The sequence below is a fragment of the Raphanus sativus genome, chromosome 9, assembly GCF_000801105.2.
Source record: "Raphanus sativus cultivar WK10039 chromosome 9, ASM80110v3, whole genome shotgun sequence".
Classification (NCBI taxonomy): Eukaryota; Viridiplantae; Streptophyta; class Magnoliopsida; order Brassicales; family Brassicaceae; genus Raphanus; species Raphanus sativus.
The window spans coordinates 16,272,093-16,295,766 of NC_079519.1; the positions used below are offsets into that span (position 1 = coordinate 16,272,093).

The window sequence follows — 23,674 nt, forward strand, 5'->3', positions numbered from 1 at the left end:
CTCTAGACTCGGTGAACTCTTCTTCTCTATCCCCCGAACCCATAGCTGATGCGGAGGGTCCCCATCTTGACGACGCCGAGAACAATTCTTCCGACGATGAAGCCGAAGGGTCTCTACTGGTGGGTCCGGTTTCTAGGATCGGAAAGAGAGACATCGAAGAGTAGAGAATGAAGTACGATCTTCCTCAAGATCTGGTTATTAGGGCTCCGGGTCCTTCCGACAGGATCTCGGATTTCGGAATTGACGAGGTTCCGATCTATGAGGCATATTTCGAGTCCGGCTTTCGAGACCGCGTTCCCTCTTTGATCGCGAAGCTCTCGGAGCACTTGGATATCTCCCCGGGTCAGCTGACACCTCTGGCCTGGAGGACCTCAATCGCGATCCAAAACCTCGGTGACTTGGAGCGCTTGGTGCTGGGAGTGAACGAAGTGCTCTACTCCTACTACATTGCTGACTTGCCTGGATCGAAGGGAAAATACTACGTCCACCCCCGTAGCAATTAGGCTCTGGTCCGAGAGATCGAGAAGGGCGTAAAGAAGCGTCATCCGGTTTTTAGTAATAGGTGGGCGGAGAGATTCGCCTTTGTAACTCTCCCCGGATTCTCTCCTATTTGGCATGTAGTGGGTATGTCTTTGTATTTCTCAATCGCTTTTGACCGTGACACTGATTTGCCTCTCTTTTTGATTGCAGAGGTGTCTCGCGAACCTGTGCCAGAAGGGAGAGAAGTTGCAGATCAGGTAAAACATTGCAGCATCTAGGGTAAGCTTTCCACATCATCTTTATCGCAAAGAAGTCTTAAAACATTGCAGCATCTAGGGTAAGCTTTCCACATCATCTTTATCGCAAATTGGTTTATTGATTGCTTTTATCTTTTTTTTTAGGTAATATGTCGGGATCCACAGGAGAAAAAGCGATGGAGGCGTTCTTGCAAGCCGCGGAGAATTTCTCAGCCAAGAAGCCTGCTGTTAAGGCCACTACCTCGGGTGATGATGATGTTCTCTTCCTCAAGAGTACCAAGCGCAAGGGACCTACTAGCTCAGCCCCCTCTGCCAAGGAGGAGAACTTGGGCCTCGGGATCGACTCCGAAGTCATCGACTCCAGAGCCCTCTCTTAATCCTTGTGTGGACCTAGCCAAGGTGGTCTTCCTTCTGGGGATCTTCCGAAGGCTTTTGGGAGCGTCCAGTTTGATCTCCTTCAGGTAGGACTTCGCATCTTTTCTTTCCACCTTTGTTATAGGGGTTGATGATCATTATGATTTGATTTGCAGGTTATGTCTCAGATTCACCATCTTCAGAATATGGTGAATGAGCAGTCATCCAAGAAAGAGCTAGAGAGCTTGAATGCTCAGCTTAAGGAGGAGAAGAACAAAGTCCTGGCTCAAGGGAAGGAGATCAAATCTCTTCAGATTAAGCTGAATAATTCGAAGGAGGCCGAGGCTGCTACTGCTGCGGAGAACACCGCTTTGACGCGCCAGTTGGAGGAGACCCAGGAGGAGCTATGCGGGCTGAAGCTGGAGAAGGAGTACTTTGAGGACGAGAAGATGATGGCTGTGAGTGGAGCCAAGGTGACTGCTCGTTTGAAGCTGATGAGGGAATGGCTCAAGGAGCAGACCGACAAATGGGAGTTGGCCGTGTAATTCCAGCGATACAAGCTGGTGAAGGAGTCCGAGGCCAAACTGCAGGGCTTGCCTCCTCCATCGTTTGATGATGAGCCGCCTCTCTCCGAAGCCGGTGCTGCCAAGGAGACTTCCCCTACTCTATCTAAGGGTCCGGCTGCTTCTCCAACCGTCTGATCTCCCTATCTCTTGAACTCTTGATCTTTTAAGCCCTTCGGGCTTTTGTTATTTTCGCCCTTTGGGGCTTTGTTGTTTTTTTTAAAACATCAGGCCTTCGTGCCTTAAAACCTTTTAAGTATTGGCTCTCGGGGGCCTTAAACTTTAATCTATTTTATTATGCTTCTGTCTTTCGTCTTGAGTAGCCTAAAGTCGTCTTGCTTACGTTTCTAAGATATGGGAATTCCCTATCACGGGTTATGGGCTGAAGGCCGACCATAACCTTAATCAAATCAGGCAGGATCTTAGGGGCTGATGCTAGTCTTGCCTCAAGATTGCACTACTCCTGGTTTCAAAGGAATCAGGGCCTGAGTCCTGCTGCCATACTGATAGCCTAGGGGTTTAGTCCTCGTCGAATTAGTCCCATATCTAGGTAGGCGTGCAGATTTGTAGGAAGGGATGGACCCTTGAAAGGATTGACCCCTTGTTAGGGCCGGACTCCTGTAAGAGTTGACCCCTTGGGATGGATATCAATGTCTAGGACCTGCATCCTGTTAGCAAATTGACTGAACCCTGAAATGATTAGAAAAGCATTAGACCTTGTAATCCATTATTAAAAACCTGAGTTTTAGTTTTGGGATGAAAGATCCTTGCTTAGAACCCTAGAGTTCTAGCTTGGTTTGAACCCTGGGGTTCTTGAGCTCTAGAACCCGGAAGTTCTTAAGGCCTTGAACCCTGAGGTCCCTTACCTAGGCCCGAAGGCCGTTTTATTGAACCCGAAGGTTTGCCCATTGAACCCTGAGGTTTCTGAGTGTTGGGGTTTAATATTTAGATCCGGGGACCGTGACTAAACCCGATGGATACCTCGAACCCGGAGGTTGATGCTTTTGAACCCTGAGGTTCTTGGCAAACCCAAATGTTGGTATTTGGATTCAAAGATCCTTGAACCCTGAGGTTTTTATCAGATCGAAAGATCAGTTAGACCCGAAGGCCCTTGATCAATCCTTAGGTGATCTTGAGTCCGGAGACTCCTTACAGATCCGGAGGCTGTATTGAATCCTGAGGCTCTTTTATAGACCCTGAGACCGTACTGAACCCGGAGGTTATTATATAGACCCTGAGGGCGTACTAAACCCTGAGGTTCGTCATAGACACTGAGGCCGTATGCATTATGGGAGGTTTGTGATCGTATTCTTCTCCCCATGGGGAACCACCACCGATCTGTTATTGAGAAACCGCACTCTGCCACACGGACGTATAGGCCACTCTCATGAATCTCAATGCTGCACTCTACCTTTCTGCAGAAAAGGTCACGCTCAGACTTACTGTGGTCTGGCGTGGGCCTTCCCCGCGGAGCGACTTCACACCAGACACACTACTTTCCACGTCTGGATAAGTATTAATTTTTGGTGCTAACCGGTATTTTCGCACATTTGCTCCCTGCATATCAGCCGTCAGCATCTGATTACAGTACTTTGCAGTGTACGTCATGTCCCCACGTAACTTTTGGACTTATAGCCTTTACGCAGCGCACGAGGTGCAGACAATGAAATAGGGGTTATCAGACATGTTCCTTATATGTCGTACACCCATGTGAGTAGTCTCACTAGTATATATAGGGTTTGCTGAGATCTAAGGTCCCTTAGGACCTGACCTAGCTAGTATGCCCCTTTAAGTACATTGGAGTTCCTATAACCCCTTTAGCCGTAACTAATAATGTATTTCATAAGCTTAGTCCGGAGACGTTATCGCATCATAATAGTAGTAGTAGTATATAAAGCTTGATCCGGGGACCTTACTTTAGAAGTGATAGAATTTGAGGTGCAAGGCATTCCAGCAGTTGGGTTGGACCTTACCGTCGCTATCTTCCAGCTTATAGGCTCTTGCCCCTTGCACCTATATTACCTTATAGGGACCCTCCCATCCAGGACCGAGTTTTCCGGCTGATTTGTCCCTTGTGTGGTCACAGACTCGCCTTAGGACCCAGTCCCCTTTCTGGAAGGTTCTGGATCTGACCTTCTTGTTATAGCTCTTGGCTACTTTCAACTGGTAGGACGCATTTCTAAGGTGGACCGCCTCCCTCTTTTCATCGAGTAAGTCTAGACTCAAGGACATTAGCTCGTTGTTCTCCTCCTGGGAGAGGAATTCAGAGACCGTGGTCCTTACGTGCACCTCTGTGGGTATCACCGCTTCAGCACCATAGACAAGCAAGAAGGGAGTCTCCTGGGTAGCCGTCCTCATGGTTGTCCGATAAGCCCAGAGTACTCCATGTAGCTCTTCTGCCCATCGCCCATGGATGTCTTCTAGGCGCTTCTTGAGCATATTCACCACTGTCTTATTAGTAGATTCGGCTTGACCGTTAGATTGGGGATGTCGCGGTGCTGAATAGGAAAGCTTGATATTCCAATTCTTGCAGAACTTTCGGAAGTTGTAGCTCGTGAATTGGGGTCCGTTGTCTGTGACGATCTCATGGGGAGTTCCGAAGCGTGTGATCACGTTGGTCCATAGGAATTTCCTGATCTGGAGATCTGTTATCTTGGCTAGTGCTTCAGCTTCTACCCACTTTGTGAAGTAATCGGTCACGACTAGGATAAAGATCTTTTGCCCCGGTGCCATAGGGAATTTCCCCACGATGTACATGCCCCACTTTCGGAAGGGCCAAGGAGAACTTAGAGATTTGAGGTTCTCTGGTGGAAGATTGGAGACTGGCGCGTGCTTCTGGCATTGGCTACAGAGTTTGGCTTGTTTGAGGGAGTCCCTCGCCATGGTTGGCCAGTAGTATCCAGCCCTTCTGGCTCTGAGTACCAAGCTCTAACCACTAGAATGGGAACCACACTCTCCCTCGTGAAGCTTTTCTAGTATCCTGGCGGCTTCTCTAGGGGTAAGACATCGTAGATAGGGTCCTGAAAAGGATCTTCGGTATAGTTTCCCCTCGGAAAACCAATACCTGGCAGCTTGGCGCCTTATCTTCCGACTTTCGTCTCTATCCTCAGGCAAGTTGTCGTACCTCAGATAGCTAATGATGGGAGTCATCCAGGTCTCTCCTTCGTCTACTACGGATACTTCTTCAGGCTCCGTCTACTTTTCGGTTGCGGGCCATTGGATTACTAGTAGTGGGATGCTCATATGACTTGTAGTTTCTAGGGCGGACCCTATATTAGCTAGAGCGTCGGTCTGGGAGTTGTGCTCCCTAGGGATCTGGGTGAGCTTACAGTTGATAGTGCTCAAATTACCCAGTAGAGCTTACTCTCTCAAATAAGAGGTACAGCTGTAGTACTTAGGGATCGAATCACGAGGAGCTAGGGAACCAATTAAATAAAATCTACTAATCAATCCTAGGCAAGGTTGGTTTATATGATGGAAATAAAAATAACAAATCCTAATATGAGCAAGGCAGTTGCTCCAACTAACAATATGAAGGGTTGTTTAAATGGGATAAAGAGTGCTAGACATAGGGTTTCTATTCAGGGATGGAGATTATAATCTCTATAAATGCTTTAATAAGTTGCTTGCATGATACTGTAGATCTCAGCCGCTTAACATATGTGAATGAATCACTGGTTAAAATATCTAGATCTCTGGCCACACCTTTGGCATGATGACACAGAAAAAGAGTCGGTCGATATCCTTTTGAGATATCGAGCGATACACCTTTCGCGGTGCCGATCGATTTACCAGTAGGGTATCGATCGACGGCTTCTAGATCTGCCTAGGCGCGAACCGAATATGACCGCGAGGTCTCAAGGAGGAACTGTCGTTCTTCTCAACGGGAAACAGGCATCGCTCAAATGGATAATTCAAGATAATCTAAGATCCTAGTGATCTATGTTCTAGTTAGCTACTCTAAAACAAGCATAGGGTACAATTCATTTGATGAGTATCACAACTTAGCAATTATAGCTTGGGGCTAATCCCACAAACCTATTTAAACCCTAGATCTAACAAGTAGACTACTCAGACATGGCTAAACAATTCATAACAATAGATAGATGAAAGAATTGCATAGATAGAATAAAGTAGAAATACAAAAGGAGATGAGAAATCTCTCCAATCTCTCTCAAACAAATAAAACTCTAGTCTCTCTCTCACACTCTCCGCTTTGGTTGTGAAAAGCTTCAAGCTTCAAAGGGTCTCAAAACTTGCCGTCAAAAAGACTTTGCAGGAGTATTTAAGCATTTCCATTAGGTTAAAAACTCGTCAGGGGCAATCTCGTAATTTGGTGAAGTAGTCGGCTAAACCATCCCGTCCTCGATATCGATCGACAACACTGAATGTGTATCGATCGATTATAATCTTCTAGTACGTGGATCTTCTCAGCTGCATCGATCGACGACTCAGGATGAGTATCGATCGATTGTAATCGCAATGTTGACTTCCGACTTAGTCTTGAATGGTCAACTCGGGTGTATCATCTCTTGTACTCCAAAATGCTCCAAAAACATCACTTTCTCACGAAATGCTCCTGAACCTGAAAACATACCTAACAGGCTAGAAAACAGATTAAATATATAATAAAATACTAGTATACCATGGTTAAAAACGGGTGAAATCCATGGTATATCAACTCCCCCAGACTTACTCATTTGCTTGTCCTCAAGCAAAAACAGTAGTCTTTGGAAAAGGTTTGGAAATAGCAGGAACTCAAGGATTCAATATATTGAAGTCATCACTCTATGGGTTTGCAATTCATGTCTAAAATCCTAATCACAGGAGTTCATCATGCCTTATCCTAGCTTAGCAACTAAACTCATCTAGTCAACAACTTAGCAGTTCTCATCTGACATTCCCCTCTACTAACCTCATTTCTTAACATAAAATAAAGTGCAGGCTTTACCTTGGGAGTATCGATCAATGAACACATGGATTCAACTCAAACAAGTATCTGAACACACAAGTAGTCTTCTCTGATCCCTTTCTCCCCTCTTCTCTCTTCACTGAATCTCTTATTAGTTTCAATTTCAACAGGTTTCGATGCCACAAAGGTCATCTAGTCCATCTCATTGACATTTGCATTGTAACTCATACATTTTTGACAAAGTGTAGCGAATAATGGGGTCTTTGGTAATTTATCTATCCCTCGTTTCCACAATGTGTGATCATCCTTGAGATTTAGAATAATGGGGTCGCAGGTAATTTACCTATCCCTCTGCCTCTCAAGAAATCATTTCAATCTTTTATAACATAAACTTAGATCTCGAGATGCCGAAGAGAGCGAAGGAAGGGAACCAGAAACATACAGACTTTTTACCTTCCAGACTTGTAAGAGGATTCCGATCCAATGATATCCAAGCCCCAAGACAAGCAAATAAGTCAGAATTAGTGTTGGAGGTCAGCTTTGGTTCCTTCAAACAATCTTAGCTAGTGAATATAGATAGCAAGTTGATCCACTTTAGCATCTTTAGTACTATCTGCAATTAGTAATCTAGAATGGTGCTAAAGAGTGGTCAGACAATCAAATAATAATCCATATCAATGTTCCTATTTGATACTTATGCGAAAAATAAATTTGAAAAACATTTAAATAAAAACTAAAATAAAAACACATATTAGTAAACTCCTTTTAATAAAAACTAAAATAAAAAACACATATTAGGAAACTCCCTCCCAGACTTAAATTACACTGTCCCAGTGTAACATCCGGTGGTGAGGTAAATAAAACATAATAAATATAACAAGTTAGAATGAATAAACCTGATCGACAAGATGTCGATCGATTCGTAGTGGTCTACGTCGATCATTAGTAATGGTCGTGTGGTGTCGAGCGATATGAATGTTGAATGTCGGTCGATGGAATTATCATTCTACTTGGATCTTAAATAAAAAACTGCAAAAGAAAATCGAAAAATAAAAGCAAAAAGAAAATAAAATAAAATAAAATATAGAAAAAGAAAACCTAATAGTGGGTTGCCTCCCACTCGGCGCTTGGTTAAAGTCATTTAGCTTGACTGTGGTAGGTGAGTGACTCATGGGGTGCAGTGAGGGTTTTTGTTCGCTGGTGGGCAAACACTTTCCTCATCTTTGGACTCAGCGGCAGTGAAGCTTCTTGTGGCATCACTTGATCTTGTCCATCTAGGAGATATCTTTGCTAAATCGGCTTTGATTACCTGCAATCTTCGGACCAAGTCTTCTGTGTCTAACTGATGCTGGTGGAAATCAAATCTTGGATGCGCACTTAGTTCGGCATGTTGGACTTTTGCGTGCTGGTCCTGAGTTTGTTGATCCTTGTCGGCCACGGCGGTGGAATCGATCGATGCCGTAATTGGTATGTCGGTCGCTTCGCTGGGATCACTGTCGATCGATCCTGTGTAAGATTTGTCGATCGATTCTGAACGTTGGCCTTGGTACTCAAGATTGCTCTGCATAGTGCATATCTCATTCTTCAAGAGACCAATAGCTCTGCAAATATTGGTCACTCTTGCATTGAGAGTCTCCTCAATGTGATCACTTCTTTCTGTGAGTCTCTCCTCCATAGAATTCATGGTTTCGTAAAGCTGATCTTTGATATCATCAATTTCTGCTGCAGTGCATATTCTCTTCGCTGGTGGTGGCTCGGTGTCGATCGATGTTGGTCTTGGCCTGTCGATCGATGGAAAAGTAGTATTCTGAGCTTGGTCATTCTGGCGAATTGTGTCCAACTCTTTCTGAAGAAGATCGATCCTCTTGCTTAACCATTCGACATTGTTGTTGAGAGGGCTGTAGACGTCTTCAATCCGTGTATTGATGTAAGCAACCTCCCATTCATCTTTCTTAGGTGATGAACATTCCGGTTGGTCCATGGATGTAGTCTTGCCGGTGTCGATCGATGGTACAGGTACTCTGTCGGTCGATACTGGTGGCGTAGCCTCTTTCTCAAGCGTGGTTAATATGTTTCCAAGCTCCACTCTTATCTCAGCCATATCATTCCGGAAGTCTTTGTAACTGACATCCAAAGGCTGGAAAGTGTCTTCCACCAATGTACGCATGTTTGCCTCAAGGTGCGCCTGAGCTCTCCATACATCAGTCACCATATCATCCACCTCCTCTCTACTGTAGGGCACTGGTGGTGGTGTGTATGCATGGGAAGGACGTGTGTGTATTGGAAGTTGTAAGCAACCTTTGTGAAAAAGGGATGCTCTATCCAAAAGTCTCTTTACTTGCTCCTTGGTAACATGGATGATTTCACCATCAACTCCTCTAGCATAGCCAAACTCATCTCGGTAGACACCATATTCATCCTTAGCCTCCCACTTGAATCTCCTGGATCCATCGGTAGTGAAGGCACGTCGTCCAAACTCCAGTCGTCTGTCGGGCGATCGGACTCTCGGTCTGTCGATCGATCCTGGATATCCGCCGTCGATCGTTGGTGTTGAAACGATGTCGATCGATCGTGAATGTCGAGGTGGACCGAAGTGTTGTGGAACTGGATCCTCCCTTGTGTTGGTGTTGTGGTTGTCCTGGACATGTTGTAGGATGTTTGGATGGCTACGTTGCTGTGCGAACAGGTTTTCTGGTCCATTGGCAACTTGGAGGATGTCTGCTATGTCTTCTCTGGTTATGTGCAGAACTCTTCCATCCATAGCTCTTGCATAGCCATCTGTGTCCCTGAAAATTCCAAATTCATCAGGTATTAGTGAAACATTCCTGATATCATAAGGTTCATGAGATCTCGGTTGAGCTCTGTTGAAGGTGTCGATCGATGGGTGTGTGGTGGTGGCGATCGATGGTGCACGTCTAGCTGCACTCTTTGATCGATTGAACATGTTGGTGCAGTCTTCCATTGATGAATCTCTGAATGCTGGAAGCTGCTGGGTAGAAGGTGAAAAGTTTTGAATTTTCGTAGCTTGGGTCGTCAACCTTTTATACCCATGTGTTGCCCTAATCGATGAAATTCTGATTTTGTCCTTTAAGTCGTCCGGGTTAATATCGATCGATATTATACTGGCAATGTCGATCGATGGACGATGTCGTGATGAAGTAGATAATCGATCGATGGTGGGCGTCTGTTGTCGATCGATTGTGGTGCAAATCTGTCATCCTCCTAGTAGATTTCCCAAGCTCTCTCTTCCCAATAGTCTTCATCATATTCTTCACTGTAGCAATGGAATGGCGAAATTCGGGTAGCAATGATCTGGTAGATCGAGTTCATCATCCGGTGGGTCTTTGTCGATCGATGATCCATAGTTGTTGTCGATCTCCTCTGACTTGAATGTGTCGATCGATGACGTCAAAGTACTGTCGATCGATCCCGAGTACTCTGTCTCGTACTCAACTTCACAATGACAAACTGCGATGATACCAGTATCATCTTCCTTTACCACTAATTTGGCTGGTGGTTTGTCAAGCTTGACAGGGTCGTAGTGGATATCTGGATCTATCATAGTCAAGCACATCCTGTTGGTCTTCATGTCACATATGGCTCCTACTGTAGCCATAAATGCTCTTCCAAGTAAGAGGGAAGAGTTCCAATTTAACTTAATGTCTAGGACATGAAAATCCACAGGGACTATAGCATCACCAATGTGTACCTCTAGGTCTTTGATGAAGCCTCCAGAGTTTCTCTGAGAGTAATCCACGAAAGTAAAGATCTGTGGTGAAGGCTCTACTTGCAGGCCCAGATGGTCTGCCATGACCTTTGGTAAAATGCTGACTGATGAACCAGTGTCACATAGTGCGTGAGGAAATTCAATACCTTGTACCACACAGGGTATTGCAAACTTCCCAGGATCACTCTTCTTTAGCAAAGTAATCATTTTCCTCATCTCTTCTCTGACGTTGTCAAACCTTCTCCTAATGTCAGTTTCAGTCTCCCTTGTTTCTCTGAAGAACATCCACAATCTCTTTGTGAAATAAACCTCCTCAAAAGGTTTCTCTGGTGGGATTCCGATAACTCTCTTAGTGAAACCATCAATCTCCTTTTCATTAGCTTCCCTCTTAAGGTTCTTAGGAATCTTCTCCTTCCGACTCCTTAACCTTCTTCCTTCAGTTACTTCTGATGTAGGTGTAGTGTCTGAAGGGTTACTAGTTATTTCGGTAGGGATAGCTTGTGGTTTCGGTGTGGGTCTGAGTGCATTGATTCGGTTGCTGTCTATCGATGGTAGTTGCACTCGGTATATAAGAGGTGCGTGTCGATCGATAGGTGGAGTATAGGATCGATCGATACGGTTCTCTTCGTTGTGTCGATCGATGAGTGGCTCGTCTCGTCGGTCGATATCTTCGTAGGTGTGGGTGGGTGGGTATGGGTGAGAAGCCGTGAACTCAGCATGTGTCAAAATCCTAACCGTGTTGCAGTCTGCAAGCGTGTCCGGATAAGACATCGTCGATGTCGATCGATGTGGACTAGTTGGTGTCGATCGACACCATTGTGATCCACCGAGACTTAGCGAACTTTCCACTTCAAAGTCTCCTTCTTGTAGCTTCTCCTGTTTCACCACTTGCCAGAAATCATCATCTATGATAGCATTGACGTGGTGTCTCCTATTTCCTTCCCCTACTTCCTTAGAAGTTCCAATCCTCCTGATAGAGTCTTCAGTTTGGACAATCTGTGTCTCAAGTTTCTTAACTTGAGTGCAGATGGTATCTATCCTCGTGGTCAGATTGTTAAAGACAGAATCAATCTTCCCATTGAAGTCTACTGTAAGCTTCTGCTGACCTTCCAGAACTCTATCAATCATGGCATCAAACTTACTCTCTTGGGTGGGTGGTGGTGGGTTTTGGTAAGCTGAGTTGCCGTAGTTCCTTGTGTTGGTGAAGGGTTTCTGATACTGTGAACTCTGGTTGTAGTTACTCTTCTGACCACTGCCAAAAAAGTTTCTGTTTCCACTCTGGTTTCCATATCTTTGAAATCCAGTACCTCCAATGTAGTTCACATCTTCCTCTGTATCATCCTCTCTAGCCTCTCCTTCTTCAGCTGAGCAGACTGGTTGTCCCAGAAAAGCATGTAATGCATCTATCTTGGTTCTGACTTCATTCATCTGGTCTTCACCTATGGCTGCAACCGATTTCTTCTTGTCAGAGTCAGTGTTCTTGGTGCTGCTGCTGTTGGCTAGGTTCTCAATAAGTCTCACAGCCTCTCTTGGATTCCTAGTGTTGAAGTTCCCCTCACTAGCAGTATCAAGAGCCATCTGATACCTTAAGGCGATACCTCTGTAAAAAGTGCTTAATAGCTGCACTTCATTGAATCCATGGTGTGGACAGTCTCGCTGGAAGAACTTGAATCTTATCCACGCGTCTTTAAAAGTCTCACTAGGCTTTTGCGCGAAAGTGGCTATTTTGCTCCTCAAGTCTTCAGCGCGTGCCTCATCAAAGAAATTACGCAGGAAGGCGTTTTTGATGTCGGCCCAGGATGTCAGTGATCCTGTAGGTAGCTGCTTGAGCCAGTGCGAAGCTTCTCCAATCAGTGAGTATTTGAAGAGCTTGCAGAGTAGGTAGTCCTCGGGGACTCCATCCATACGAATAGCAGCGATAAGATCCTCGAACCTCTCCAGATGGTCCATAGGATGCTCGTGTGATTGCCCAGAATAAGGTATCTAAGACACGAGAGAGTAGTACTGAGGCTTGAGCTCGAAGTTCGGCTTCTGAATCTCTGGAAGTCGAATAGCTGATCTGTTGGTGTAGTACTCGTCTGGACGGTTATAGTATGCCAACGATCGTGTTTGAGCTTCTCTTGTAGCCTCAGCTTCAGTTTCAGGGATTATGTTTCCCTGTGCATCTAGTTTCTGACCTGTTGCATTACGCAGATGACCATCTTGGTCATACAGGTTTCCATTCTCGCCCTGCGTGAGAATGACAATCGCGACCATGTTTCGTGGAGTAGTGTCGATCGGTATACGGTTAGAAGTATCGATCGATGTAGATCGGTGAACGGTATCGGTCGACGGTGCGGTCGGAGTGTCGGTCGGCACTTGAACGTGAGTGTCAGTCGATGGTAATGCAGTTCTGTCGATCGATGCGGAGCGTAGGTCTTTTCGGATTGAGCGTTCCAAGTGTGCAGGATCCTCTGAGAATAATAGTTGATTTCCCTTGTTGCTTCTGGTACTGCTGGGCATGTACCTGAAAAGACAAGAAAAATTTAAATAAGAAAGGGGTAAAAGAAAAACCTAAGATTAATAAGATTAAATCTAATGGCGATCAAAGCTCCCCGGCAACGGCGCCAAATTTGATAGTGCTCAAATTACCCAGTAGAGCTTACTCTCTCAAATAAGAGGTACAGCTGTAGTACTTAGGGATCGAATCACGAGGAGCTAGGGAACCAATTAAATAAAATCTACTAATCAATCCTAGGCAAGGTTGGTTTATATGATGGAAATAAAAATAACAAATCCTAATATGAGCAAGGCAGTTGCTCCAACTAACAATATGAAGGGTTGTTTAAATGGGATAAAGAGTGCTAGACATAGGGTTTCTATTCAGGGATGGAGATTATAATCTCTATAAATGCTTTAATAAGTTGCTTGCATGATACTCTAGATCTCAGCCGCTTAACATATGTGAATGAATCACTGGTTAAAATATCTAGATCTCTGGCCACACCTTTCGCATGATGACACGGAAAAAGAGTCGGTCGATATCCTTTTGAGATATCGAGCGATACACCTTTCGCGGCGCCGATCGATTTACCAGTAGGGTATCGATCGACGGCTTCTAGATCTGCCTAGGCGCGAACCGAATATGACCGCGAGGTCTCAAGGAGGAACTGTCGTTCTTCTCAACGGGAAACAGGCATCGCTCAAATGGATAATTCAAGATAATCTAAGATCCTAGTGATCTATGTTCTAGTTAGCTACTCTAAAACAAGCATAGGGTACAATCCATTTGATGAGTATCACAACTTAGCAATTATAGCTTGGGGCTAATCCCACAAACCTATTTAAACCCTAGATCTAACAAGTAGACTACTCAGACATGGCTAAACAATTCATAACAATAGATAGATGAAAGAATCGCATAGATAGAATAAAGTAGAAATACAAAAGGAGATGAGAAATCTCTCCAATCTCTCTCAAACAAATAAAACTCTAGTCTCTCTCTCACACTCTCTGCTTTCGTTGTGAAAAGCTTCAAGCTTCAAAGAGTTTCAAAACTTGCCGTCAAAAAGACTTTGCTGGAGTATTTAAGCATTTCCATTAGGTTAAAAACTCGTCAGGGGCAATCTCATAATTTGGTGAAGTCTTGGTGAAGTAGTCGACTAAACCATTCCGTCCTCGATATCGATCGACAACACTGAATGTGTATCGATCGATTATAATCTTCTAGTACGTGGATCTTCTCAGCTGCATCGATCGACGACTCAGGATGAGTATCGATCGATTGTAATCGCAATGTATACTTCCGACTTAGTCTTGAATGGTCAACTCGGGTGTATCATCTCTTGTACTCCAAAATGCTCCAAAAACATCACTTTCTCACGAAATGCTCCTGAACCTGAAAACATACCTACCAGGCTAGAAAACAGATTAAATATATAATAAAATACTAGTATACCATGGTTAAAAACGGGTGAAATCCGTGGTATATCAACAGTGTCGGAACCTGTCGAGTAGTCGCTTAGCCACGGATGGGTACCTGATCATACTCGGATCTTTCGCCTGGCAGTCTCCTTGGACTTGGCTTATGATCAGTTGTGAGTCGCTGAAGACCTGGATGTCTGCTACTACCATCTGTTTGGCGAGTGTCAGCCCTGATATTAGAGCTTCGTATTCAGCTTCGTTGTTCGTTGCTTTGAAGTTGCATCGTACGGCCCTTGAGGCTGATTCCCCCGTAGGGGAAGTTAGGACTAGTCCCACGCTTGCGCCCCTTACGTTACTAGACCCATCAACGTATAGTGTCCATTCGACTTTCTCCCATTCGCTATCACGAAGCTTTACTTCTTGTTCCAAGGCTGGAAGCATGGCAGAAGAGAATTCGGCTACGAAATCTGTTAGGACTTTCGATTTGATGGCTGTTGCAGGCTGGAAGATCACATCGTACTCCCCCAGCTCTATAGCCCATTTTGTTAGTCGTCCAGACACTTCCGGCTTATGAAGGACTGCTTTGATGGGGAAGGAGGTGACCACCACGATTTGATGAGCCTGGAAGTAGGGGCGTAGCTTTTGAGCAGCGTTGACCAATCCGAGGGCTAACTTTTCAAGGTGACTATAGCGGGTCTCCGCGTCTAGTAGAGATTTGCTCACGTAGTAGATAGGATGCTGTTTCCTTCCTTCTTCTCTTAACAGGACCGCGCTTACTGCATGCTCTGATACCTCCAGATAAAGCAATAGGACTTCCCCTTCCAAAGATTTTGACTGGAGAAGTGGAGTAGTGAGATAGGCCTTGAGATCGGATAGGGCTTGCTCACATTTATCGGTCCATTGAAAGTCCTTGGGGTCCTTCAAGGTTTCGAAGAAGGCATGCGACTTGTCGGACAGCCTGGAGATGAATCTGCTCAGGGCGGCCATCCTTCCTGTCAGTCTTTGTAACTCTTGGTTTGCTTCAATGCCCATGTGGGTGACTATATACCCTAGGAACTTTCCAGAGCTTACCCCGAACGAGCACTTTGAAGGGTTTAGCTTCATGTTATACCTCCTGAGAGTGGTGAAGGCTTGTTGAAGGTGCGAGATATCATCCTCAGTGTCCACGGACTTTACCAGCATATCATTAATATGTACCTCCATGGTCTGCCTTATCTGATCGGTGAACATCATGTTGACGAGCCTCTGATAGGTCGAACCTGCGTTCCTCAATCCGAAAGGCATGACCTTGTAGCAGTAGATGCCCCTTGAGGTCATGAACGAGGTCTTCTCTTGGTCGCAGGATGCATTAGGATCTGGTTATATCCGGAGAATGCATCAATGAAACTCAATAGCTGATGACCAGCAGTTGCAGCGACTAGCTTTTCGATGTGAGGCAAGGGGAAGGGGTCTTTAGGACAGGATTTATTAAGATCCGTGAAGTCGATACAGACTCTCCACTTCCCGTTCTTCTTCCTGACGACCACTACATTAGCTAACCATTCCGGGTATTGCACCTCTCGTATGAATCCGGCATTCAATAGGTTCTTGACCTCTTTGTTGATTATCTCGTCCCTTTCAGGGCGGAACTTTCTCCTCTTCTGTCTGACGGGAGGATGCATTGGATCTACTTTGATTTGATGCATGATGACGTCGGTATCAATCCCAGGCATGTCCTCATGGGATCAGGCAAAGGAGTCGGAGTTGATCTCAAGAAGTCGACCAATCTTCTTCTCAGGTCTTCCGGAAGCTTGGACCCTATCTTTAAGTTTCGACCCAAGTTACCTTCTGTGAGTGGGACCTCATCCATTTCCTCCACCTCCGGCTCTTCGGTATGCGGGGCCGGAAGCTTCTTCTGTAATTGCTATAAGACTTGGGTCTTTCCCTTTAAAGTAGTCTGGTAGCAGGACCTGGCATTCTCCTGATCTCCTTCTACCGCCTTGATGCCCCAGGGAGTTGGGAATTTGACCAGTTGATGCAAAGTCTATCGTGGATCCAAGGCCTTCCTAGTATCACATTATACGATGAGGGGAAATCGACGATTAGGAACTTCGTGGCCTGATTTATCCCCTAGGCGTACACGGGGAGAAAGACCTCTCCTAAGGTTTGCTTGGCCTCTCCCCTGAAGCCTACAAGGGGAGTCGCCTTTCTAGTTAGAGCTGTAGGTTCCAACCCTAGGTCGGCGAAAGCCGAATGGAAGATTATGTTGCTGAAGCTCCCATTGTCTACTAATATTCACTTGACCAAACAGTTTGCTATGGTAAGTGAAATGACAAGGGCGTCATGATGAGGAGCAAGGACCTTCTCTTGCTCCCTCGCAGTGAAGCTGATCTCATCTGTTCCGAGGAGTAGGCGCTTAGGACCTTCGGCCTCTTGGCCATTCCTGGCATTTCGAGTACTTCTCTTGGCAGTGGCACTACTAATTCTGCTTATCTCTGATCCGCCTGTGATGATGTGGATCACTCGATCTTGCTGTGGTGGCAATACGGGAGATGCTTTGGTAGGGAGACCGGGACCTTCCTTATTTAGAAGGTTCTTGGCCTTATCTGAGAGGAACTCCCTTAAGTAGCCTTTCTTGAGGAGCTCGGCGACTTCCATCTTCAAGGCTATACACTCTTCCGTGGTGTGACCATGGTCACTATGGAACTCGCACCACCGCTTGGGGTTTCGATTAGCCTCTGCAGCCTTCATCTTAGGAGGCCATCTAACTTGTGGACCCATCTGTCGTAGGACACCGATCAGTTCCAGTTTTGATATCGCAAGATGAGAGATATCAGGCCAAGTGGACACCATCATCCCCTCGGATCTAGGCAAAGGTCGATGTTGGTACCTGCCCCTGCTTGGGTTGCTGGTCTCCCTAGCGGTCTTGGGATGAGAGGGCTCATCGCGGTCATTCCTAGTCGGCTTTGAGGACTTCTGATCGTACTTAGGACAGGCTTTGGCTCTACTAGCAACATCTTCTTCCCACCTTACTTGAGCCCAAGCACGAGACAATACGTCCTCCATAGTCCTGCACTTATATTTGATCAGCTCCTTGTAGAGATCTCCCTCCGGGAGTAGACCCCGCTTGAAGGCCGAGATAGCCGTATCAGCGTTGCACTCAGGGATAGCCACCTTCTCTTGATTAAAGCGTGCTATGTAGGAGTGAAGGGGTTCATTCCTATGCTGGAGGACTTCATAGAGGTCGTCTGAGTTCTTCTCTAGGTTGCGACTACTAGCAAATTGCTCCACGAACTTGTCGCTAAGGGCTGCAAAGGACTTGAAGGACTTGATAGGAAGATTGATGTACCATTGGAGAGCAGGGCCAGTCAAGGTTGATTTGAATCCCTTGCACATGGTAGCTTCCCGTGCATCCCGGGGGATTGCTACTGCTAGCATGCGTTGCTTGTACTGGGCGATATGATTGTCAGGATCCCCAGTACCTTCATACATCTTTATGCTCGGAAAAGAGAACTTTCGTGGCATCTCCACCGAAGTAATCTCTTCCACGAAAGGTGTATCGAAGTAGGACCCCTGATTACTCCTTCGAATAGGAGGAGCTACCCTTGGAGCCTTTCTACCATAGATTAAATGGTGCCAAACCTTTCAGAGACCACCCTTTCTAAGTAGGCTGCTAGAGCCGGATCTGAGATCCCGGGATCATCGGGCGAGTACTCTTCGTCCTCCGTATCGGAATCCCTATCCATTTGCACTCGGGTCCCATCGTTTGCAGCTTCTCGGCCTTCGGGTTCGTTGTCGGCGGAGACGGGTCGATGAGGTGCTTCTTCACCATCGCGTGGAGTGTTGAGCGAAGCCATGGGTCGAACCCTAGTTCGGAACCGCTTTCGCTTGTTGCTAGTTTCACCGAGGGTATGGTTCTCTTGTCCGAGGACAAGATTCTCCGCTTCTATGGCGTCTAGCTTCTCGGCGCTCTGCTGTAGTTGCTTGGATTGTTCTCCAAGTTGGTTTTTTAGGGTTTGAACTTCGAGGAGAAGTTCAGGACCTCCGGGTGTGGTCCCCGAGCTTTGTGAAGATCGGAAACCTGACTTTGAAGAAACTCGAGCTTGGTCAGGAGCTCGATCTCCCTCGGGGTCATCTCGGCTTAGTTAGTATCGTCCTCTATTGCCATCGTTACGTAGTTGGATCACTCCCCTCCTTCTAGCGCCAAACTGTTAGGGTATTTTTGTGTAGGATCGTTTTAGTACTACGGAACACTAGAGAATTTGTATGAGAGAGTTGTAAATCGAGAGCAAAGAGATGTTATTGAGTATATTCTTTGGCACTACATCGTATTGGTGTATCAATCCTAGTTCTAGTCGCCTAAACTCTAATCTCTAAGTCTCGAATTGTCGATCCCTTATTCTAGGGTTTGGGCTCCCCTTTTATAGTTGTAGATGTCGGCTTCAAGTAATACAACTCTTCCATAATCAGAAATATGGAAGTTTCTCCTTAGGCGGAAAACTTCTATTTTGCTTCAATGGTCGGTCCGATCAAGGGGGTCGGACCTAAGGCAGGGGTCGGTCCCTGGTTTCTTCTTGGGCAAGGGTCAAGAAGTCGAGAGCCTATGCGGAAGCTGGAGAAAACTTATGTCTGGATATTTTTCCCCAACACTAAGGTCCCTTAGGGCCTGACCTAGCTAGTATGCCCCTTTAAGTACATTGGAGTTCCTATAACCCCTTTAGCCGTAATTAATAATGTATTTTATAAGCTTTGTCCGGAGACGTTTGTTAGGGTATTTTTGTGTAGGATCGTTTAAGTGCTACGGAACACTAGAGGATTTGTATGAAGCAAGAGAAATCGTAAACTAGAAGATGTTATTGAGTGTTTTGATCGGGACTACAATGTTTTGGTGTATAAACCCTAGTTCTAGTCGCCTAAACTCTAATCTTCTAGTCTCCGAAAGTCGATCCCTTATTCTAGGGTTTGGGCTCCCCTTTTATAGTTGTAGATGTCGGCTTCAAGTAATAGAACTCTTCCATAATCAGAAAAATGGAAGTTTCCCCTTAGGTAGAAAACTTCTATTTTACTCCAAGGGGTCGGTCCGATCTAGGGGTCGGACCTAAGGCAGAGGTCGGTTCCTGGTTTCTTCTGGAGCAAGGGTCCGGAAGTCGAGGACCTATCCGGAAGCTGGAGAAAACTTATGTCTGGATATTTTTTCCCAACAGTTTGCCCCTTATTCCTTGATTTACTTGTGGAAATCAAGGGATAACTTGTGCTTCTTGAGCCTTGGTAGTTTTCTCTTGGGTACCTTATCTTCTTGCAGTGGGTCAGACCGAGACCCTTGATGAGGAAATGAGATACTGATTTTACGAGGCTTTGAAAGTCGTATCTCCTTAGAATATTTAGATCTTGCCTTGTTTTCAAATGAAGAGAAGAGATGGAGCGTTCTTTTTCTTTAAAAATCAAGGGGTACGTTCCTTGCTTTTTTGAACTTGATCGGATGAAGTGGGCTTCGCGAATAGGCCCAAAGACGGTTGAGTTTCTATGTTTGGCGCCCATTTGGTCGCGTGGCGATTTGTATGAGGCGCGTGTTCGCCATCCTAGGGTTTTCTCCTTCTTTCTTTCATTTGATCGAGACCAAAGTCTCTTTCTTCTCATTTCTTCTCTATTCTCTTCAAGATTTTCGCTCTCGGCGGCTCCCTCTCGAAGATTTCCTCTCGTTCAGGTAGCCGTCTTCTTCCCTTCTCTTTTTTCTTCTTTTCCACTAGATCGATAATGTCCGACGGATCCCCTAGCAGAACCCTAGAATCCCCCATAGCTAGTAGGGCTAGATCTGAAACCCTAGGGTCGATGAACTCCTCTTCTCAGTCCCCGGAACCCATAGCCGATGCGGAGGTTCCTTGCCTCGATGTCGTGGATTATGTCCCTTCCGGCGATGAAGCCGAAGAGTCTTTGCTGGTGGGTCCGGTTTCCAGAATCGGGAAGAGAGACGTTGAAGAATGGAGGAGAAAGTATGATCTTCCCCAGGATCTGGAGATCCGAGTTCCGGGTCCTTCCGACAGAATCTCGGATTTCGGAGTCGATGAGATCCCAATCTACGAAGAGTACTTCGAGGCGGGCTTTTGGGATCGCGTTCCTTCCCTGATCGCGAAACTCTCGAAGCATTTGGACATCTCTCCAGGTCAGCTGACTCCTCCAGGCTGGAGGACACTGATAGCAATACAGAACCTTGGCGATTTGGAGCGCTTGGTGATAGGGGTAAACGAGGTGCTCCACTCGTACTATGTCGCTGATTTACCCGGATCAAAGAGGAAGTATTACCTCCACTCTCGTAGCAGCCAAGCTTTGGTTCAGGAGATCGAGAAAAGCGCAAGGAAGCGTCATCCAGTCTTTAGCAGTATATGGGCAGAGGGATTTGCCTTCGTAACCCTCCCCGGGTTTTCTCATATTTGGCATGTAGTGGGTAGGTTATTATTCTTCTCAAATAGCCTTTGATCGCAATGCTAACTCGTCCTTGTTTTTCTTTTTATATTGCAGAGGTGTCTCGTAAGCATGTGCCTGAAGGGAAAGAAAATGCTGATCAAGTCCTCGATCTTCCTCCGTCGCGTCGTCAAATCACCTTTCTCACCAGCAAAGAAATCTTAAGGCAGTGTAGTATTTGGGGTAAGTTTTCATGTCATGCCTTTTCTTACGAGCTGGTTTATTGACCGCTTTGATCCTTTGCAGGTAACATGTCGGGATCTACAAGAGAAAAAGCTATGGAGGCGTTTATGCAGGCCGCGGGGAAGCTCTCAGCCAAGAAGCCTGCTGCCAAGGCTACCACCTCGGGTGATGACGATGTGCAAATCATCAAGAGTACCAAGCGCAAGGGACCTACTAGCTCAGCCCCTTCTGCCTCAAGGAGAAGAACTCGGGCCTCGGGATCGACTCCGAAGTCCTTGACTTCGGAGCCTTCCCCTAATCCTGGCGCGGACCTAGCCAAGGTTGTAGCTGATCTCTCTTCCTCCATGTTTCCTGGGAGCGCCTGCTTTCTTCCTTCTGGAGATCTCCCGAAGGCCTTTGAAGGTGTTCAGATTGATCTTCTCCAAGTATGACTTCGCGCCTTTCCTTTTTCTCCTTCGTTACATGGAGTAGTGATCATTGTGGTTTGATTTGCAGATTATGTCTCAGATTCACCATCACGAGGACATGGTGAATGAGCAGTTATCCAAGAAGGAACTGGAGAGCGTGAATACTCAGCTTAAGGAGGAGAAGAACAAGGTCCTGGCTCAGGGAAAGGAGATCAAATCCCTTCAGCTCAAGCTGAAGAACTCGAAGGAGGCTGAGGCTGCTACTGCTGCGGAGAACACTGCTTTGACGCGTCAGTTGGAGGAGACCCAGGAGGAGCTCTGTGGGCTGAAGCTGGAGAGGGAGTCCTTTGAGGACGAAAGGATGATGGCGGTGAGTGGAGCCAAGGTGACTGCTCGTTGGGAGCTGATGAGGGAATGGCTTAAGGAGCAGACTGACAAGTGGGAGTTGGCCGTGGAATTCCAGCGATACAAGCTGGTGAGGGAGGCTGAGGCTAAGCTGCAGGGGCTGCCTCCTCCTTCGTTTGATGACGAGCCACCTTTTCCCGAAGCCGATGCTGCCAAGGAGACTTCTCCTACTCCATCTGAGGTCGCGGGTGCTTCTCCATCTGCCTGATCTCCCTATCTCTTGAACTCCTGATCTTTTAAGCCGTTCGGGCTTTTGTTGTTGTTTTTACCCTTCGGGGTTTCGTTTTTTAAACCTTTGGCCTTCGTGCCTTAAGACTTTTTAAGTACTGACCCTCGGGGGTCTTAAGTTTAATCTATGTACGCTTCTGTTTTTATCTTTGAGTAGCATAGAGTCGTCTTCCGAAAGGAATTTTATGTTTCGAGGACGGGGGAATCCTTTATTAGAGGTTATGGGCCGAAGGCCGACCATAACCTTAATCAGATCAGACGAGGTCTTAGGAACCGATGATAGTTCCACCCTGGGAGTCACGCCACCTAGAGCTATAGAGGTATCGGGGCTCGAGCCCTGCAACTGTATTGATAGCCAGAGGGTCTAGATCTCGTTGAATCGATTCCATATCTTCGGGACGCAAAGGCACCTAGGTAGACGTGTGGATTCGTGGAAAGGAATGGACCTTTGAAAGGGGTTGACTCCTCGTGAGGGCTGGACCCTTGTAAGGGCTGACCCCTTGAGTGGATATCAACGACTAGGACCTGGATCCTGTTAGTAGATTGATTGAATCCTGAAATGATCAGAAAAACGTTAGACCTTGTAATCCATTATTGAAAACCTGAGTTTCAGATTTGGAATGGAAGATCCTTGCTTGGAACCCTAGAGTTCTAGCTTGGTTTGAACCCTGAGGTTCTTGAGCCTTAGAACCCGGAAGTTCTTAAGGTCTTGGACCCTGAGGTTCCTTACCTAGGCCCGAAGGCCGTTTTATTGAACCCGAAGGTTTGCTCGTTGAACCCTGAGGTTTTCTGAATGTTTGGGTTTAATCGCTAGATCCGGGGACCGTGATTAAACCCTATGGATACCTCGAACCCGGAGGTTGATGCTTCTGAACCTTAAGGTTCTTGGCAAACCCGAAGGTTGGTATTTAGGATTCGAAGATCCTTGAACCCTGAGGTTCTTACTAGATCCAAAGATCAGTTAGACCCGAAAGCCCTTGATCGACCATGAGGTGATCTAGAATCCGGAGATTCCTTACAGACCCGGAGGCTGCACTGAACCATGAGGTTCTTTTATAGACCCGGAGGCCGTACTAAACCCGGAGGTTACTATATAGACCATGAGGCCGTATTGAACCCTGAGGTTCGTCATAGATACTGAGGCCGTATGCGTTATGTGAGGTTTGTGATTGTATTTTGCTCCCCATGGGGGAACCACTACCGATCTGTTATTGAGAAACCGCACTCTGCCACCCGGAGGTATAGGCCACTCTCGTGAATCTATATGCTGCACTCTACCTTTCTGCAGAAAAGGTCACGCTCAGACTTACTTTGGTCTGGCGTGGGCCTGCCCCGCGGAGCGACTTCACACCAGACACACTACTTTCACATCTGGATAAGTATTAAATTTTCTCACATTTGCTCTCTGCATATCAGCCGTCAGCATCTGATTATAGTACTTTGCAGTGTACGTCATGCCCCCTGCGTGTATTTAGCTCGTAGAGTCTTTAACACAGGGTTTGGGTAGCACTAATACGCAGGGCCCGAGGTGCAGACAATGTAATAGGGTTGATCAGACCCGTTCCTTATATGTCGTACACCCATGTGAGTAGTCTCACTAGTGTATATAGGGTTTGCTGAGGTCTAAGATCCCTTAAGACCTGGCCTAGCTAGTATGCCCCTTTAAGTACATTGGAGTTCCTATAACCCCTTTAACCGTAACTAATAATGTATTTTATAAGCTTAGTCCGGAGACGTTATCGCATACATAGGAGTAGGAAACCAGTGTACTTAAATATATCATGATAATAGTAGTAGTATATAGATCTGGATCCGGG

The 23,674-nt window shown here is 46.1% G+C and overlaps 1 protein-coding gene across 1 annotated transcript; it reads right to left on the reverse strand.

Moving 5' to 3' along the window:
- Positions 1 to 16,470: 16,470 nt before the first annotated feature.
- Positions 16,471 to 17,571, reverse strand: LOC130500107 (uncharacterized). The gene is made up of 2 exons (XM_056994818.1): positions 16,848 to 17,571; positions 16,471 to 16,781 (listed from the first exon to the last, which is right to left on the reverse strand). The coding sequence occupies exons 1-2, from the start codon at positions 17,569 to 17,571 to the stop codon at positions 16,471 to 16,473; spliced, it is 1,035 nt and encodes a 344-aa protein (XP_056850798.1).
- Between the last annotated feature and the right edge of the window lie 6,103 nt (positions 17,572 to 23,674).